Raw genomic sequence first — 19773 nt, forward strand, 5'->3', positions numbered from 1 at the left:
TCTACTTGATTCATTTTACATCCGTTTGTATTTGTAAATATGATGGTTACAGTTAGGGCAATAATGATCAACATCCTGGCATGAGCCGACGCAGAAGGGAATGAGACAGCAACCCGCAATGCATCTGAAATAAACCAAAAAAAAAAAACACGACAATCAGATCCATACACAATACTGGTGGCTTATTCCAGCATTTAAGACAGAGGCGGATAACCTGAATGAACCAGACGGGGGTGCAACAATTTAAGGGAGTTTTGGGTCTAAAGAACGCCAAAGGAGTATTTGACTGGATCCTTTTGGTGCTCTTTAGGCATGAAACTTCCTTAAATTGTGGCACCCTACCTGGTTCATTCTTCTCGAGACATACAAGGTTTTGGTCCCCTGAGGATAAAGTGTTTTTCGAAACACGGACCGTGTCAGGGCCAGGTTTACGACGTGAACCACTTTAGGGACAACAATGGTTTCAACATCTTGTACACTTCTCCCTCCGTATTCGCTGTGATAGGGGATTAACAGACCCGCGAATACAGAAAAGCCGCAAATAACTTTTTCATATGTTATTCGCTTTTTTCTATTAAAAAAATCGTGAATATGGTGAAACCGCGAATAACATGGTGGGAGACCTGGCCTGTTTCTGAAGGAGAGGCAAAACACGGTGAAGAAAGTGCTGGGAATCAGCGATTTTTCTCTGTAAACGCTTGGAATCAGCTATTTCTCTATGCAAGCTGATGTAATTTGGGGGGGAGGAGCCAGCAAGCTAAAAACCGCAAATAATCGAAACCGCGAATGCTGAAACCGTGAATACGGAGGGAGAAGTGTACATCATTTCTGCAGTCTCTTTTGGCTTCTTTCACCACATAAAATTCATGGGCAATTTCAGAACAGAAAAATGAAAGTCAATGAGTGCTCTTTTTTGAGGGTTTTATTGGGTTTCATAGTTTTCCTCATTTTATAAATGATAAACAGCTCTGCATTTTGTTTTTGGGGTTTTTTTTAACTCTTTTATTTTCTTAAAAACTATGGCAAAATATTTTCACAAATATTCCTAATTTTAAGTTAAGATCTACACAGCATTCACAAATAGGGTTGACGATTCTTCGGATATCCTTGAACTGACATTGAGGCCGCTATAGAATCTACACATTTGAAATTTTCTCAAAATAAAATACTCACCCAACAAGAGCTAGCCCACCACATAGAAGCCAAGTCATTAGCCCTGGAGAGCGTTCAATCCTAGTTGTGATATTTTGGCGGCATGCAGGGCAAACTGTTATCGTAGGTGTATCTGTACAATTGTATCTAACAACAACTGTTGGTACCGATGTCACCACCACTGCAGGGCCACCATAAAGAAACAATGACAATGTTATAATACATTCATTCTGTGGTGAATAGTAAACAAAATCTATTATACTGTATTTTATTTTATGTCTTGTAAATCATTGCGATTTGGTTGTACTATGATTTGACGAGCCATCAAATTTTTAAATAAACATAAACATATTAATGATTTTTGAGAAGCTCAAGCTTTAATTGAAAAGTTTTACATAAGATGATGAGGGAAGAGTTGGGACGTCCAAGTCAGGATGTTCACAGTTCGCCCAGTGTTTTTCAAAATGCTCTGCTGAAACTAGAGCCTTTTGTAAAATACACATCAGGACAATGACAGATGCCAGCCTGTACAGAGAGATCATTGATTTCTGATAGCAACGTATGCATAGACTGACCATTGTAAATAACAGCAAATAAATTTATAGGTGCTGAATTTTATTTTTTGACATCTGTGGCGCTCATTGTTAAGGCAGATGGACTTCTCAAAATGACCCTAAAAAAGTCCTTCTGCCAAAAAATGTCCAAAACGTTATTATTGAAAGGCAGAATTTGAACATTTCCTACACTACAGTTTGTCCAAATAGCAAAGGGGCATGTTTGGAGTGGGACTAGGGAGGGCCCATATTTAGGACATCCAACAGTGATGATCGAACCAGAATAAATGTCCAAATCAAAACAGAAGGGTATCCTAAGTTAGACTTGTTTCAATCAAGTCCAGGGTATAAAAAAGTGCCCTGATTGAGTAGTTAACTACTGGAGGGGTTAAGGCATGACCTCTCCTTAATCCCCCAGTGGTTACTGTCTCCCTCCCGCACCCCTGAAAGTGATACCACAAAGGGAAATTAAACTACCTGAGCATTCTGGTATTGTGGGCATTCTGAACACAGCAACAAGCAGGTCTGAACAGTAGCATAGTAAGGGAGGTGCGAGGGGGAGTCTGCACCAGGTGCCATCTCGGTGGGGGCACCGTGACCTGTCCGCCTCTCTGCCCCCCCCCATGCCGCATGCCCCTTCCCTTGTACCTCTTTAATTTTCCAGGTTTCCTGCGTTGGTGTCGGCTCTCTCTGACATCACTTCCTAGGCACGTGACCCGGAAGTGATGTCAGAGAGAGCCGACACCAACGCGGGCAACCTGGAATATTAAAGAGGGAGAGCTGACATCAAGTTCGTAATGCCGCTCAGGCTAGGAAATTTAAAGAGGTACGGGGAAGGGAATGGTGGCGTGCGCGTGCATCAGGAGAGGTCGAGAAGGAGCTGGGGAGGGGGAAGCCACCTCCCCGGGCACCACTCACCCTCGCTATGCCACTGGGTCTGAAGGGTAGTCTGGTGGTCAGTGCAGTGGACTGTAAACTAGATCTCCCTTTTTTTTTTTACCTTTAAATTGTGAGTCCTCCAGAACCAGAGATATACCCAACTACTAAAGATACCTCTAAGCGAGTGGTCTCAAACTCATGGCCCGGGGGCCATATGCAGCCCGTCAGGTACTATTTTGAGGCCCTCGGTATGTTTATCATAATCAAAAAAGTAAAATAAAACAGTTTCTTGATCAAATGTCTCTTTAGCTATAAATTACAATATTATTATTAAGACTTAGCCAAAAGGAAAGATTTATAAACTATAAAGAGTTTTACCTCATGCAAAATTGTCATTTCTTTAATGAGACATTAACTATTTTTTCTGAGGCCCTGCAAGTACCTACAAATCCAAAATTTGACCCTGCAAAGGGTTTGAATTTGAGACCACTGCTGTAACCTGAGGACTACATGGAGGTGGTACACAGTCAGGCACACTGGCCATTTCCTTGTTTCTGGAAGGTGCACCATTTAAAATAACAGAATTGCAGTGAAATTCTGCAATTGCAGTGGAATTCTGGATTAAAGTCCACTGCACTGACCACTGGGCTGACTCTCTGCTTTGCAGGGATGTCTGTGTGGCATTCATAATTTGGATGCTTTATTTTGGTTAATGGATGTTCTCATGTAGTAACGGTGAACCAAAGTTAGGCGTCCTACTGCCATCTAACTAACCAATCGGGATGCACTTAAAAAAAAAAAATAAAAAAAAGAGCTGATATGGTGAACGGTGCCTATGTTGAAGGCATTGTTCGTACGCCTACAGAAGCATCTAGGCACACCTAAGGATGCCTGAAGCCAGCATGGGGGTGGTTTATGCTGGAAGTGGCCTTAGGCGTCCTTAGGCAACCCTAGACACTTCCATAGGCACTTGACATGTGATCGGTAGCCATTTTTAGGTAGCACCGTTTATAGAACCTGGGCCTCAGGGCCTAAGAGTTCACATAATAATCCTGTTTTAATCATTTAGCATGCAGTAATGTGGCTATGCCAACTGATTTGTGCTGTTATGCTCCCTCGCTACCCCCAGAAACGCCTCCTCCCCCCCCCCCCCAAAAAAAAAATCTGAAATATATTTTAGTGTGTGGTTTGCTCTTACACAGTGGAATTTACTGCAGGATGGCTCAGCACATCCCACGATAAGCTCTTATAAGCTATAGTAAGCGCATGCTAGAATTAGTAATAGGTAGGGTTACCAGATTTTCCGTTTAGAAAATTCAGACTCCCTAGACCTGCCCCCAGGCCCTGCCTAGTCCTATCTCCACACCCAATCCCACCCTAGTCCCGCCCCAATTCCGCCCCACCCCTGCCCTGCTGCCTGTTCTCGTCAGACAGGATGTCCACGCATGCGCGGATGTCCTCCTGCCTGACGCGATGTGGAGGAAAGCTTTTCAAAACCTGGACAAAGCGCTGGGTTTTGAAAAGCCATTCAGACCCCGGGACATGTCCGCAAAAGGAGGACCATGTCCCGGGGAAATCCGGACCCTAGTAAAAGGAGCCCTAGTGTAATACGTCTGTGATGAGCATTGGAATTATAAAATGCCTGGAACATTCTTTCACAGCTAAGCCCACATACCTGTTTCATGAGGTTGCATATAAGGTGGTGGTGGAGGATATGTGGCAGCCATCCCTGTTGTGTCCATGTAAGGATATTTGTCGATATTCATCTAAAATAATGAATGCTTAGAGTGATTTCTCAATAAAAGGCTCACTGCCAGGTGTTCAAAATGGATTGTAGGTTTTTTTCCTCCTCAACAATTATCTATTAAAATATTTGGATACAATTCTTTCCTATTAGTTCCATTTTTAAGGAAATTTTTTTGTGCAAGGATGATATTTTTCCCCTAAGAAATGGAATCCTGACAGATGCTTTTGACCTGGATTGAAACAGGATACTGGGTTTGATAGGATTTAGTCCGACCCAGTATAGCTGTTCTTATATTCTGATGGAATAATTTTTGATTATAGTATTTTACACTAAGAACAATTATTTTTCTTACCAAGAACTGAAAAGCAATAAGAGAGAGAGAGAGCAGGGGTGTGGATTAAGAAGCGATTAAGCAAGATATGTTATCTAGTTCCAAGAGGGAGACATTTTGGCCAGTCCTGGTTTAATCTTACATCCTAAAACTGTGGGTACTCGTTATCCCCCATTCTACCAACTGAAATCATGTTATGTGCAATAATGCCTAATAATGGGGTGGTCAGAAATGCGGGGCTGGTCTAAAATCGCACTCCTGGAACTGGGTGACTTTCTGGGAAGCTCTACTTACTCTACAGTAGATTCCTGACTTGCGAAGGAGAAAGAAAATGCCAAGTTTCCTTGTAAGCTGAATTGTACTGATTCTTTGTTGCTTAGAACAGAAGAATAGCCTTACTGGGTCAAACCAATGGTCCATCAAGCCCAGTAGCCCATTCTCATGGTGGCCAATCCAGCTCCCTAGTACCTGGCCAAAACCCAAGGAGTAGCAATATTCCAGCATCTTAAAAAATAACAAGATTCCAGAACCCCAATGAGAGCAACATTCCAGAACTGAGATTGTGATGTCATAATGCCTCATTCCACGGTGCCTCAGAGCCAACCTCATCAGTGATGTTACAATGGCTTAATTGTCCTATACTTGGCTCACGTAAGAACATAAGAATAGCCATACTGGGTCAGACCAATGGTCCATCAAGCCCAGTAGCCTGTTCTCATGGTGGCCAATCCAGGTCCCTAACCCAAGGAGTACCAACATTCCATGTTACCGATCCAGGGCAAGCAGTGGCTTCTCCCATGTTTTTCTCAATAACAGAGTTTGAACTATTCCTCCAGGAAATTGTCCAAACCCTTCTTAAATCCGGATACGCTATCCGCTCTTACCACAACCTCTAGCAATGCGTTCCAGAACTTAACTATTTTCTGAGTGAAAAAATATTTCCTCCTATTGGTTTTAAAAGTATTTCCTTGTAACTAGTATTTCCTTGTAACCTAGTGCCCCCTAGTCTTTGTAATTTGTGACAGAGTGAAAAATCGAACCATTTGTACTTGTTCTACTCCACTCAGGATTTTGTAGACTTCAATCATATCTCCCCTCAGGCATCTCTTTTCCAAGATAAAGAGCCCTAAGCTTTTTAGTCTTTCCTCATACGAGAGCAGTTCCATCCCTTTTATCAACTTGGTCACTCTTCTTTGAACCTTTTCTAGTGCTGCTATATCTTTCTTGAGATAAGGAGTCCAGAATTGAACGCAATATTCAAGATAGGTTGCACCATGGAGCGATACAGGGGCATTATAACATTCCTAGTTTTGTTAACCATCCTTTTTTAAATAATTCCTAGCATCCTGATTGCTTTTTTTGGCCATTTACAGTGAACAATGTTGTTAAGTTATGATTCCTTTTTCTGTAATAAGTTATATTAGCATCTTTTGCAAGCAAGTGCTTTTGCTTAAGGTTTGAAGCAAGAAGTTCTGCTTTTTCTTTTGAAAGATTTAGATCAAGAGTAAGATCATTGAGCTCAGCTTGTGTAAAGGTCTCTGGTTCTGAATCTTCATCATTCACATAATCAGGATCAGATAATTCTGGATTGTGACCAGCTGCTGTATCATCATCACATTCCTCATCATGTTCACAGGAGGAACAGGGACAGGCAGTGAGTCATCATGAGGAACAGGCCTAATAGCAGAATCCAGAGTAGATTATATCATTTTGTGTTTAGTTTTAGCTGATAATCTACTTGTGTTCACAAGGCAAAAGTAGCAATCTTTAATATAGTCTCATGGTTCCTTCCATATCATTGGGATTGCCTTTTGTCGATTGTGTCAGTCACAAAGTCCGTTGGGACAACTGGTACAGATGATATGTGGAGCCCAAGACTTATCCTGGTCACCCAGTGGACATTCAAAGTACAATTTGTACACCTTCTTCAGATCTATGGTAATTGGGTGACGTTGTGCTTTCGTCATGAATGAACCACAGACGTAACAACTATATGGATGATTAGTACAATGTCTTGGCATGATAAAGACTGATATTAATCACCATAAATAATGTCTGTAGCATAAAAAAACAAAGACAACGGTCGTCAACCCTCCTTATACATTTATCCTATAAACGCATGCAGTGGCGTACCTAGCATATGTGACACCCGGGGCCCATCATTTTTTGACACCCCCCCCATCTGTACAGAAAACATGATTTTTAGTAACAAGCCACACGTCACACATGAGTACCTAGGAAAAGGCAGCATCTTATATATTGCAGTGAGCAGTACAACATCAGTACACCCATTGTAAAACTAAACAAGCCAGACTAGTACAGATCAATCCTGCAGTCAAGCCTAACAAAAAACCTTGTCTTTCGAACACACAGAACACAGAAAACACCTTCGCCTAGTATGGAATATGTCATCACAAACTAACCCCTCCCCCTTTTACAAAACTGTAGTGTGGATTTTAGCCACGGAGGTAACAGCTCTGACACTCATAGAATTCTGAGCATCAGAGCTGCTACCACCACGGCTGGCGCTAAAAAATACTCCACAGTTTTGTAAAAGGGGGGATAAAATAGAAATACATAGACAAAGGTTAAATTGAACCAGCAAGAAGCTGGACTCTGCATACAATGCTCCACAGAAACAGTGACACATGTCTCCTAAAGCAATAAATAAATAGAAAATTTTTTTCTACCTTTGTCTTCTGTGGTTTCTGCTTTCCTCATCTTCTTGTAACTCTCTTCTTTCCATCCACTGTCTGCCGTCTCTCTTCCCCTATATGGCATCTTCTCTCCTTCTATGCCCCTTCCAGAAACTGTATGCCTCCCCCTTCCATCTCTCCTTTCACCCCTATTGGTCTGGCATCTCTCTCCTCTCCTTCTCTCTCCCACACCTCTCCTCTGCAATCCCTTTCCCTTTTTTTCCTTCATTTTCCTTTTCAATTTATTTTCTGCATCTGTCTAGATTACATTCTTACTACCCTCTCATCAATGTTCTTTTTTACTGTCTACCTAAAGCTTGCCACCTCTTTACCTCACCCCTTCCAGTATCTAACTCTATCCTCGTCCCTCAATCCAGCATGTGCCCTTTTTTCTTTCTCCTCCCCACTTCCTTCCAGCGGCTGCTCCCCCTTCCCCTCACACTTCCATTCAGTGGCTGTCCCTCCTCTCCCCCACACTTCCATTCAGTGGCTGTCCCTCTCTCTACCTCTTCCATCTACTGTTCACCTTCTGCCTTGCCCCTTCCAGTCACTGCCCTCTTTGCCCTTTCCATCCAATGTCTGCCTTCTCTCTCTTCCATACATCTTCCTTCTTTCTATGCTCCTTACATAAATATCTATCCTGTGCCCCTTTTCTCCTTTGTACATGATTAATTTCAGCTGTGCCACCTCTCCATTTTTTTCTGTCACCAATCCATCCCCTATGCTCTGGCATCTCTCTCCTTTCCTTTTCTTTCATCTTTTCCTCTATGCTCTGACATCTCCCCCTTCCTTTTCCCTTAGATGGGATACCTTCCTCCTTCCCTCCAAGCCCTGGCATCTCCTTTCATTCCCTCCCTCATCTTCCTTCTCCCTCCAGCTGGGAACAGCAACACTCTCCCCTGCAGCTCTGGACTTTCCCATACCTGCTCCCCCAAAATTGCCATGCTTCGGTTCCTCTTCTTCCTTCCTCCCTCCCCCCGTGGGACTCTGCGGCACCATCAGCTCTTACTCCCCCTAACCTTGCTTGCCATGGAGAATGGAGATACCTTCTTCCTCTGCTCCCTTACAGTTAGACCCGTACATGCAGTGATCAGGCCTGTAGTTCCATTGGCACGGAAGAGCATAGACTCGTTCTGGGTTAAAGTGAAATATGATGTTCAGTAGATCCTGATTGCCCCACTTAATGGTGTTTTTATATTTTTGGTATAAAGGATAATATCATTTCTTTCCACGTCAAGCCTTCTGGTCTCATGCTATTCGGAAGAAAGAGCCACTGAGCTCCACAAGATTTCAACAATATCTTCCATTCCTGAGCATTTCCTACTGAAAAGGTGATAGGGTAGATGGTGTAGTCAAAGTCGATTCTGTGAACTTTGCCATTTTTGCAACTTCTTCTGGAGCTCGGGCGTTAAGGAATTATCTGCAAAAATGTGGAATCTAAGGCTCGTCTTACTGAACAGCAGAGCAGATTTAAGCACGGTCAAAGTCTCTTCCAGGCGCTGACCACATGCTACAATAGCTAAATGCATCCAGTTGGGCAGGGCTGCTACCTTCACGTATTTGAGAGCACTGTTTTTCCTCGGCGTATCCTTCCTCCGGCGGCTGCTCTTGCCTTTCAGACGTCGTTCTCTCCCAGGGGGAGCCCGAGCTTCTGGCAGAGGCAGCCGGCCAGTGATCGGGGAGGCGATGCCCCCGCCTGGGGCCTTCGCCGACGAGATGGCAGCCGGATCCGTCCACCAGACCACTTTGGGCTGCAGAAAGAACAGGACGGAGAGGGCGAGGCAGAGCAGCGGCAGGAGCAGCTTGCAGTCAAGCTTCATCCTGGGCCCCCGGGGGGGCGGGCAAGCTCTAGGCGCTGGGCTGGGCCCCCGGGGGGGGGCAAGCTCAAGGCGCTGGGTCGGGCCCCCAGGGGGAGCAAGCTCAAGGCGCTGGGCCGGGTCCCCAGGGGGGACAAGCTCAAGGCGCTGGGCCGGCCCCCGCTCCTTTGCATTGAGTTGGGGGCGGGGGCTTCAGGGGAAAGAGGAGGGCCGGGGGCAGCCTCTAAAGCCGTCCTTGCAAGGCAAGGAGTGCATGGTAAATGTTATGGCAGCCGCGGCACTATATCCATCAGAGGAGACTTCTAACCTCGGCCTGCCCCGGAACTCTTCCTGCAACAGTGACTTCCTGTTCCTAGGCGGGAACAGGAAGTCACTGTTGCAGGAAGAGTTCCAGGGCAGGCCGAGGTTAGAAGTCTCCTCTGACGGATACAGCGCCACGGCTGCCATAACATTTAAAAAATAATAGCGATCGGGGGGTGGGGGAACAGGTGTGGGGAAGTCTGGAGCTGCAGGGCCGGCATTAGAAGCAGTGAGAACAGCCGGTTGTGCACCCCCACAAGGCGTGCACCCGGGGTGGATTTCCCCCCCCACGGTACGCCACTGAACGTATGATATATCGCCCAATTAACTTTTATAATTACAGTCAAACCTCGGTTTGCGAGTAACCCGGTTTGCGAGTGTTTTGCAAGACGAGCAAAACACTCAGCAAACTTTCGTCTCGCAAAACAAGTGTTGACTCACTACATGAGCTCTCACTAGGTTGGCCCAGGGGTGGGTGGGTACCTGTCTGTGGGTGCTGCAGCCCTTGCAGCGTGGTAGTTTCCTTTCCCTGAGGTCCCCATGCGGCTCTCCTCCCTCTTCGGCGATGCCTTTGCCTTTAACCAGTGCCTCCCGGCTTCCGATTCAAGCCGGCCATCCTCCAGACGCATGCGCAGAACCTCTGCACTCCCCTGTCAAGCCGGCGCCGTTCCAACAACACGCGCACCACGTACAAGCACGCAGGATGTCCTGTATTGTTGTATTGTCCACTGTATTGTTGGAGCGTATTGTATTGTTGGAGGTACCACTGTGTTGTTGGAGCGGCGCCAGCTTGACGGGGGAGTGCAGAGGTCCTGCGCATGCGTCTGGAGGATGGCCGGCTTGAATCGGAAGCCGGGAGGCGCTGGTTAAAGGCAAAGACATCACCGAAGAGGGAGGAGAGCCACACGGGGACCTCAGGGAAAGGAAACCACCACGCTGCAAGAGCTGCAGCACCCACAGAGAGGTACCCACCCACCCCTGGGCCACCATAGTAAACCTTGGTTGTGGAACAAATTGTTTCAGTTTACATTGTGGCCTACGGGGACATGTGCTTTGATATACGAGTACTTTGGATTACGAGCATGCTTCTGGAACGAAATATGCTCGTAAACCAAAGTACCACTGTATATATAAAGAGCCTCATTACAAAAATGTGACATGCTAGTGAAAAACTAAACACAGATTTGAAATCCGCATGAAAAATACTACAAACCCCACCCAACATTAACTCTGATGAAAATGTATTTAGCCGCAGCTATCAATGTATAATTCGGAAAGGCTGAATATACATCTAACTTGGAACAAGCAGATTAGATGTATCATTGCACATGCAATTTTTGTGGCCTGCCTAAATGTTTAGACAGTTACCTCATCATTGTATATACTTGCAAGCCCGACTTGATGATTAGTGTGTAAAGTCGCATGCCCAAGCGGTAGAATAAGGACAGTTACGTACATATCTTAATTGAATAATTAGATGCTTATTGCCTTTAACCAATTACTAGCTATAATTGGTATTAATATGTGCTAATTAGCAATTATGCATGTATTCTACATATTGTGTGCGCGATTTCTATAGTGTGCAACTGCAAGTGGACATGGGCGGTTCAAGGGTATGCTTGGCACTTATGTGTGCATCATATAAAAAATTGTGGTTGTGGTAAGAGTGGATAGCGTAGCTGGTTTTAAGAAAGGTTTGGACAAGTTCCTGGAGGAAAAGTCCATAGTCTGTTATTGAGAAAGACATGGGGGAAGCCACTGCTTGCCCTGGATGGGTAGCATGGAATGTTGCTACTCCTTGGGATTCTAGAATCTTGCTACTCTTTGGGATTCCGGAATCTTGCTACTCTGAGATTCTGGATTGTTGATACTGCTTGGGTTTTGGCCAGATACTAGTGACCTGGATTGACCACCGTGAGAACGTGCTACTGGGCTTGATGGACCATTGGTCTGATCCAGAAAGGCTATTCTTATGTTCTTGCAGTTATGCACCTAACCGCTTAGAATTAGGTGCAAGCATATAAACCAGCCATTAACTAGCACGAGGACTTGTGTCTAAAGTTAGAAACATAGAAAAAGCGGCAGAAAAGGGCTATAGCCCACCAAGTCTGCCCATTCCAAGTATCCCCCCCCCCCTGAGTTTACTCCCTTAAAGATCCCACGTGAGTATCCCATTTTCTCTTAAAATCCGTCACGCTGCTGGCCTTTATCACCTGGAGTGGGAGTCTGTTCCAATGATCCACAACTCTCTCGGTGAAGAAATACTTCCTGAAGTCGCCATGAAACTTCCCTCCCCTGATTTTCAGCGGATGCCCTCTGGTGGTCGAGGGTCCCATGAGCTGGAAGATATCATCTTCTGACTCGATGCGTCCCGTGATATACTTATACGTTTCAATCATATCTCCCCGTTCTCTTCTTTCCTCAAGTGAGTACAGCCGCAATTTCTTTAGTCTTTCTTCATACGTGAGATCCTTGAGCCCCAAGACCATCCTGGTGGCTGTTCGCTGTACCGACTCGATTCTCAGCACGTCCTTTTGGTAGTGAGGTCTCCAAAACTGAACGCAGTACTCTAAGTGAGGCCTCACCATGGCTCTGTACAACGGCATCATAACTTCAGGTCTCCTGCTGACAAAACCTCTGCGGATACAGCCCATCATTTGTCTTGCCCTGGAGGAAGCCTTCTCCACTTGATTGGCAACCTTCATGTCCTCGCTAATGATCACTCCTAGATCGCGTTCCGCTGTGGTCCTAACCAAGGTCTCACCATTTAGTACATAAGTTCTACGCGGGTTTCTCTTTCCCAGGTGCATTACCTTGCATTTTTTAGCATTGAAGCCAAGCTGCCAAGTAGTTGACCATTGTTCCAGCAGCAGTAGATCGTGTGTCATATTATCAGGTAATAAGTTTCTGCCTACTATGTTGCATAGTTTGGCGTCGTCGGCGAACAGCGATACCTTTCCCCTAAGTCCTTGCGTCATATCTCTTATGAATAAGTTGAATAGAATCGGACCCAGGACCGAGCCCTGCAGCACTCCACTTATCACGTCCGATGCTTCAGATGGGGTACCGTTCACCACTACCCTTTGATGTCTGCCGCTCAGCCAATCCCCAACCCATGTAGTTAGAGTGTCTCCTAATCCTATTGATTTTAGCTTGTTCAGTAATCTTCGATGAGGGACGCTATCAAATGCTTTACTGAAGTCCAAATACACTACGTCCAGTGACTCTCCAGCATCCAGTTGCGCAAGTTAGGCGCATAACTGCAGACTTACACTAATGGCAATTATAGATGAGTATCCTAATGGTTAGTGCGGTGGGCTGAGATCCTGGGGAAATCTTGAGACCCTAGGCAAGTCACTTAAACTTTCAGCCCCGCTAGTGCTACACTAGCATTGTGGCTTCCATTTGGAACATGTAATTTTTATGGATATTTAATTTACTTCACGATGCTCACTTGAGTTATATATTATAGTATCAATTTATTGCACACGCCAGCAGTGTCCTATTAGAGAATGACACGGTGACAAAATTCATCACCGTTCCCGTCCCCGCGGGAAACCGTCTTCATGTCATTCTTTAAGGAGAGAGGGAAGAATCAGAGTATGAATGGCCACAACCACTGACCCTCAAGCTTTGCTTTGAAGAATGCTGGTGTAGAAGGACTGAGGTTGAGATAGACACTACAGAATGACAGTCTCTGGTATCCAGAGCAGATATTGTGATGTCATAATGCCTCATTCCACCAGTGCCTAAGAGCCAATCACATCAGTGATGTCACAATGGCTTCATTATCCTTGGCTCACATAAGCACAGCCACTGACCAGCAAGCTTTGCTTTGAAGAATGCTGGTGTAGAAGGACTGAGGTTGAAACAGACACTACAGAATGACAGTCTCTAGTATCCAGAGCAGATATTGTGATGTCATAATGCCTCATTCCACCAGTGCCTAAGAGCCAATCACATCAGTGATGTCACAATGGCTTCATTATCCTTGGCTCACATAAGAATCAGAGTATGAATGGCCACAAGCTTTGCTTTGAAGAATGCTGGTGTAGAAGGACCGAGGTTGAAATAGACACTCGAAAATGACATGGGATTATTTCCCGCGGTTATCCGCGGGGACGGGAACGGTGATGAATTTTGTCACCGTGTCATTCTCTACCTATGATGGTGTGCTGGGCCAAAATGTTAAAACTTTATGTTTCTGGGGTCCGTGGTAATTAAGCTAAGTGCCTGCAAGTCTTCAATCTGTGGCCCTCTTAGCTTAAAATTTCACACCGTGGACACTGCCAAATAAAAATATACACTTCTCCCTCCGTATTCGCGGTTTCAGCAATCGCGGTTTCGATTATTCATGGTTTTTAGCTTGCTGGCTCCTCCCTCCAAATTACATCAGCTTGCATAGAGAAATTGCTGATTCTAACCATGTAGAGAGAAAATTGCTGTTTCCCAGCACTTTCATCACCGTGTTTTGCCTCTCCTTCAGGAACAGGCCAGGTCTCCCACCATGTTATTCACGATGGTTTTTAATAGAAAATAGCGAATAGCATATGAAAAAGTTATTCGCGGTTTTTCTGTATTTGCGGTTCTGTTAATCCCCTATCACAGCGAATACAGAGGGAGAAGTGTATGCAAATCTTGTTCTATTCAATTGCACTGTGGTCCAATTAGGGGTCTTGCGTAGGGTATGATAAATGAGTCTCTTCCCCCAGAACTCTATCTCTAGCACTCTGTCTCTAGTAAGTCTCAACAATCTTCTCTCCATTAGTCTTTCTCTGTCTCTTTTCAGCTTTGTCCAAGCCTTTCTTCGGCAATCTTCTTCTCATGTCTCAAATACTACCCCTATCCCACATCATGATAGGGAGACAGAAAGACCCTAGTGTTAGAGTGCTGAGAGATATGGTGTGACACAGAAATATAGAAACAATTATTATCCCAGGACAAGCAGGCAGCATATTCCCACATATGGGTGACGTCACCGACGGAGCCCCGCAGCGGACAGCCTCGAAAGCAAACTTGCTTGAAGATCTCGAACTTTCGAGTGCTGCACCGCGCCTGCGCGCGTGCCTTCCCGCCCGAACTAGGGGGCGCATCTCCTGAGAGGATCCTCAGTTCGTTTATTTCCGCGGAGACAAGAAGACACGTTTTCTTTCTCTGCAGCATTGCCTTCTCATCACCGCGGCTGTTTCTTTTCATTTAAAGTCGGTCGCTGTGTTCATTTTCATTTTATCTTTTCTTTTTAGTGTAATAAAAAAAAAAAAAAAAAGTTTCTTCTTTTTTTCCTTTCAGTTCGGCCGTCGAGCTTTGGGCCTAGGCCTAGGCTCCTTCGTTCGACACGGACTTTATTTTTCCATGTCCCGGCCTCTTACCGGGTTTAAACGTTGCCGACAGTGTAATCGGGTGATTTCGGTCACCGATCCCCACTGCCGTTGTTTACAGTGCCTGGGTTCCTCTCATTCCCCAGAAGATTGTCATCGCTGCTTTACTCTTACTCCACGAGCTTTTCGGCGGCGTTGTGCTCAATTTTTTCAACTTTTTGGTATGGAGCAATCTTCGGAGCCGGCCTCGACCGTGGCGGCTGCACCGGTCTCGAAGGCCTCGACTCCGACGACCTCGACACCTGTGGTCTCGAAGGCCTCGACCCAGACTCCGGCTGGAGTTTCGGTCTCGAAGGCCTCGACCTCTTCTACTTCGGTTGCCTCGAAGACGACGTCTTCCACGAAGCCTTCTACGGGGGGTAAGTCTCCGAGTTCCCTTTCAGGTGCCGTATCCAAGAAGCCACCAGAGTCCTCGGCGCGACCACTTTCAAAGCGTACCTCCAAGATAAGGGAATACTCACCTTCGAGGTCGCCCTCTTCGGAGCGTACTGCTGCACCTACGAGGTCAGAACCTTCTGTCTCGGTGCCGATGCTGGAGGACATGTTAAAATCTATCCTCACTACTCAAATTACTTCTTTGGTAGCTCAACTGGTCCCGTCCTCGACCTTGCCTCGGGCTGACCAGCCTGTTACTCAGCCGGAGCTTCCAGTCTCTCGAAGCCGATCCCGGACACCGAAAAACATTTCTTCATCGGAGTCGTCTCCGGGCTCACCTCCTCCGAAGCATCGGTCGAAGCATTCCAGACATGTAGCCTCCAAGCTTCGGAGAGAGTCTTCGACGATGGATACCGAGGCTTCTTTGTCTCGTTCTTCGAAGGCGAAGCAGGGTTCTCGACATCGAGCCTCCACTCGAAGCCCTTCTCGATCCAGAACCCCATCGAAGCCAGTCCGTCGAGACAGTTCTCCACACGCCTCGACTCATTCTCTACCACGTACACCAGGTACTTCTCCATCCAGGAGTCTAAAGAGGAAACATTCTCTTACTCCACTTCACAGTACAACTTCTTCTCCTACTGTGCGTATGGAATCAGACATTTCCACATACTCTAGAGAAAATTCTCCATCCTACTCAGTACAACATAAATCTCGCAGTGGCTCTCCTGAAGAATCATCTGACCCAAAATCAGTTTCTTTTGCCAAATTTATTTTTGACATGGGCCAAGCTCTCAAGCTAGACCTTCATTCAGACTCTAAATATACTCCTGAGTACTTGGCGGATATGGAGCTTCCCCATCCTCCTAAAGAGTCACTCAGATTGCCTATGACTCCTGTTCTACAGCAGACCTTCACTCGCAACATGGAGACTCCTTATTCTATCACTGCCATCCCCTCTAAATTGGAATCTCGTTACAGAACGGTTCCATCTAAAGGATATGAAAAGTCTCAACTTTCTCATCAATCTCTAGTGGTAGAGTCTTCATTGAAGAAAGCACATCCCTCCAAAATTTATGCTTCAGTTCCTCCTGGTAGGGAAGGCCGTACCATGGATAAATTTGGTCGACGTTTATACCAGAATTCTATGATGGCAAATAGAGTTCTAAATTATAATTACATTTTTACGTCCTATTTCAATCATTTTTTAAAGATTTTGTCTTCCTTTTACCCGGATGTCTCCACCAATCGTCTATCGGAATTTAAAAATATCCTTAAGACTCTTTCCCAATTGAGACTATTCATGCTACAAGCTTCCTATGATGCCTTTGAACTCTCGTCTAGAGTCTCGGCTTTTGCAGTAGCCATGCGTAGATTAGCATGGTTACGGATAGTGGACATGGATCCAAACCTTCAGGATAGATTGGCTAATCTTCCTTGTCAAGGAAATGAATTATTCGATGACTCTATTGAGGCAGCTACAAAGCGTCTTTCAGAACATGAGCGCTCTTTTGCTTCCCTCATCCGTCCAAAACCTAAACCTGCACCAACTAGAGGTTTCAAACAAACTCCACGTCGCTATCCACAGAAAACAACTCCTGCTTTTTCTAGACCTCCTGCTCGTCGGCCTCCTCCACAACAACGACAACAAAAGTCACAGACCCCTGCTAACACTAAGCCTGCTCAGTCTTTTTGACAATCTCCACTTGAGCATTCCAATTTCTCTGTTTCCAAATTCTCCCCTCCCCATAGGGGGTCGCCTGTCCAAATTTTATCATCAATGGGAGCTCATAACATCAGATCTCTGGGTACTTACCATTATCAGAGAGGGATACTCTCTTCGACTCCTTCAGGTGCCTCCAGATCGCCATCCAAGAGAGTGTCTTTCAAATCAGTCGCATCTTCCTCTTCTTCTTCAAGAAGCTCGGGCTCTTCTTCTCCTGCGAGCTGTGGAGGAAGTTCCTCTCTCCCAAAGGGACTCGGGATTCTACTCCCGTTATTTTCTAGTTCCCAAAAAGACGGGGGATTTGCGACCGATTTTGGATCTCAGAGCTCTCAACAAATTTCTAGTCAAAGAGAAATTTCGAATGCTCACTCTGCCAACTCTATATTCTTTGATGGATCAAGGGGATTGGATGTGCTCCCTCGATCTCAAAGAGGCCTATACTCATATCCCCATTCATCCAGCTTTTCGCAAGTACCTCAGATTCAAAGTAGGAAATCTTCATCTTCAGTACAAAGTTCTCCCCTTCGGTCTGGCTTCTTCCCCCAGAGTTTTCACAAAATGCCTTGTGGTTGTAGCTGCAGCTCTTCGCAACCAGGGTCTCCAAGTATTTCCATACCTAGACGACTGGCTCATCAAGGCTCCCTCTCTTTCAGGGGTTATTGTAGCGACCCAACAGACTATTCTCTTTCTTCAAAGTCTGGGATTTCACATCAATTTTCCCAAATCTCAACTGATTCCTTCTCAGTCTCTCCAGTTCATAGGAGCAACTCTGGACACTATCAAACTGAGAGCATACCTTCCACAACCACGTCAGGATGCACTCCTTCAAATTTCTCAACAATTCTTCCAACTTTCCACTGTTCCAGCAAGGAAAATGATGGTTCTGCTCGGTCACATGGCCTCTACAGTTCATGTGGTTCCTTTTGCCAGGCTTCATCTTCGCATTCCTCAATGGACACTGGCATCTCAATGGCAACAATCAGTGGATCCACCAACTCGACTAATTTCCATCACTCCTTCATTAAAGAAGTCTCTCCGTTGGTGGATGCTCTCTTTGAATCTTTCAAGAGGTTTAATGTTTTACCCTCTTCCTCATCAGAAGGTCCTCACAACCGACTCGTCAATGTATGCCTGGGGAGCCCATGTGGACGGTCTTTGCACTCAAGGGCTCTGGACCCAAGCAGACCGGAGGTGTCCTATAAATCTGTTGGAACTCAGAGCGATATTCTATGCTCTCAAAGCTTTTCAGCATCTTCTTCACGGCATGGTGATTCTAGTACGTACCGACAACCAAGTAGCCATGTATTATGTAAACAAACAGGGAGGGACGGGATCTCACTCCCTCTGTCAAGAGGCTCTGAAATTGTGGCAGTGGGCGATTCTCCACAACATTTTCCTCAGAGCAGTTTACATTCAGGGTCAACACAACTATTTGGCGGACAAATTGAGCCGTCTTCTACAACCTCACGAATGGACACTCAATTCTCCTACTCTTCGCCAAATTTTTGCTCGTTGGGGGACTCCGCAGATAGATCTGTTTGCGTCACCTCTCAACTTCAAACTGCCTCAATTTTGCTCCCGCATCTATACTCCTCAACGTCTCGAAGCGGATGCGTTTCTACTGGACTGGAGGAATCAGTTCCTTTATGCTTTTCCTCCGTTTCCTCTGATTCTCAAGACTCTAGTCAAGTTGAAATCAGACCGGGCCACCATGATTCTGATAGCTCCTCGGTGGCCCAGGCAACCTTGGTTCTCCCTTCTACTTCAACTCAGCACCAGGGAGCCCCTACTTCTACCAATATTTCCTTCTCTACTCACGCAGAATCAAGGATCTTTGCTTCATCCCAATCTACAGTCTCTACATTTGACAGCTTGGTACCTTTCTCTGTAACAGACTTTTCTCAATTCTCTCCGTCTGTACAAGATATTTTACTTGCTTCTAGAAAACCATCCACTAGGCCAGGGGTCTGCAACCTTTAAGACATAAAGAGCCACTTGGACCCGTTTTCGAAAAGAAAAAAAAACTTGGAGCCGCAAAACCATTATAAAACAAATCTAACACTGCATATATTGTTTCTTATCTTAATGCTATATACAGGATCACTAAATTGAAAATAAAATCATTTTTCCTACCTTTGCTATTTGGTGATTTCATGAGTCTCTGGTTGCACTTTCTTCTTCTGACTGTGCATCCAATCTTTCTTCCTTTCTTTCAGCCTCCTGTATGTTTCCTCTCCTCCAGACCTCATTCTCTCCCCCAACTTTTTCTTTCTGTCTCCCTGTTCCCCCTTCTTTCTGTCTCCGTGCCCTCCCCCAAGCCACTCGGTTTGCTGCCACCGCAATTGGGGAACAGCCCCCAAGCCACCGCCGTCCCAAGCTTTCCCTGCAGAAGTGTTGCGCTGACCAGCATTCCGCTCCCTGACGTCAATTCTGACGTAGGAGAGGAAGTTCCGGGCCAACAAGGCATTTCTCCTCATTCCATCCAGCCTGAGCCCCATCTCTCCTTGATCCCTTCTGTGTCTGTCAGAATTACCATTCCACCTATTTTCCAGCATCACCCTTCTTTGTGTCCATCTCACCTATATCCCTATCTCACCACTTTTTCAGAATCTTCATTTGTCTCTGTCCTTATCTTTACGCCATGTTCACCATTTGCCCTTTCAATGTCTTTATCTCCCCCCCCCCCCCCCCCCACTTTTTCAGCATTACTTCTATGTCTCTATTTCACCTCCTCTTCATGTCCCCTCTGTATCTCTATCCTTATTCAGTAGGTCCTGCTTACCCTTTCTCTTCTTTGTGTCACTATCTCCATTTTCAGCTT

At 45.6% G+C, this 19773-nt stretch overlaps 1 protein-coding gene across 1 annotated transcript; it reads right to left on the reverse strand.

The window, feature by feature from the left end:
• Positions 1-9042, reverse strand: LOC117345670 (LITAF domain-containing protein-like). The gene is made up of 4 exons (XM_033914653.1): positions 8910-9042; positions 4261-4351; positions 1174-1333; positions 1-124 (listed from the first exon to the last, which is right to left on the reverse strand). Exons 2-4 carry the CDS (start codon positions 4349-4351, stop codon positions 16-18), a joined length of 360 nt encoding a protein of 119 aa, XP_033770544.1. The 5' UTR covers positions 8910-9042; the 3' UTR covers positions 1-15.
• Between the last annotated feature and the right edge of the window lie 10731 nt (positions 9043-19773).

This window comes from Geotrypetes seraphini, chromosome 11 (assembly GCF_902459505.1).
Source record: "Geotrypetes seraphini chromosome 11, aGeoSer1.1, whole genome shotgun sequence".
Classification (NCBI taxonomy): domain Eukaryota; kingdom Metazoa; phylum Chordata; class Amphibia; order Gymnophiona; family Dermophiidae; genus Geotrypetes; species Geotrypetes seraphini.

Bases quoted from the DNA above. Each gene is read 5' to 3' on its own strand.
- LOC117345670 (XM_033914653.1), bottom strand. From the start codon at position 4,351: ATGAATATCGACAAATATCCTTACATGGACACAACAGGGATGGCTGCC. The intron at 1,334-4,260 runs GTATGTGGGCTT...GTGGCCCTGCAG, and splicing joins TATGCAACCTCATGAAACAG to TGGTGGTGACATCGGTACCA. The intron at 125-1,173 runs GTGAGTATTTTA...GGTTTATTTCAG, and splicing joins GGTGGGCTAGCTCTTGTTGG to ATGCATTGCGGGTTGCTGTC.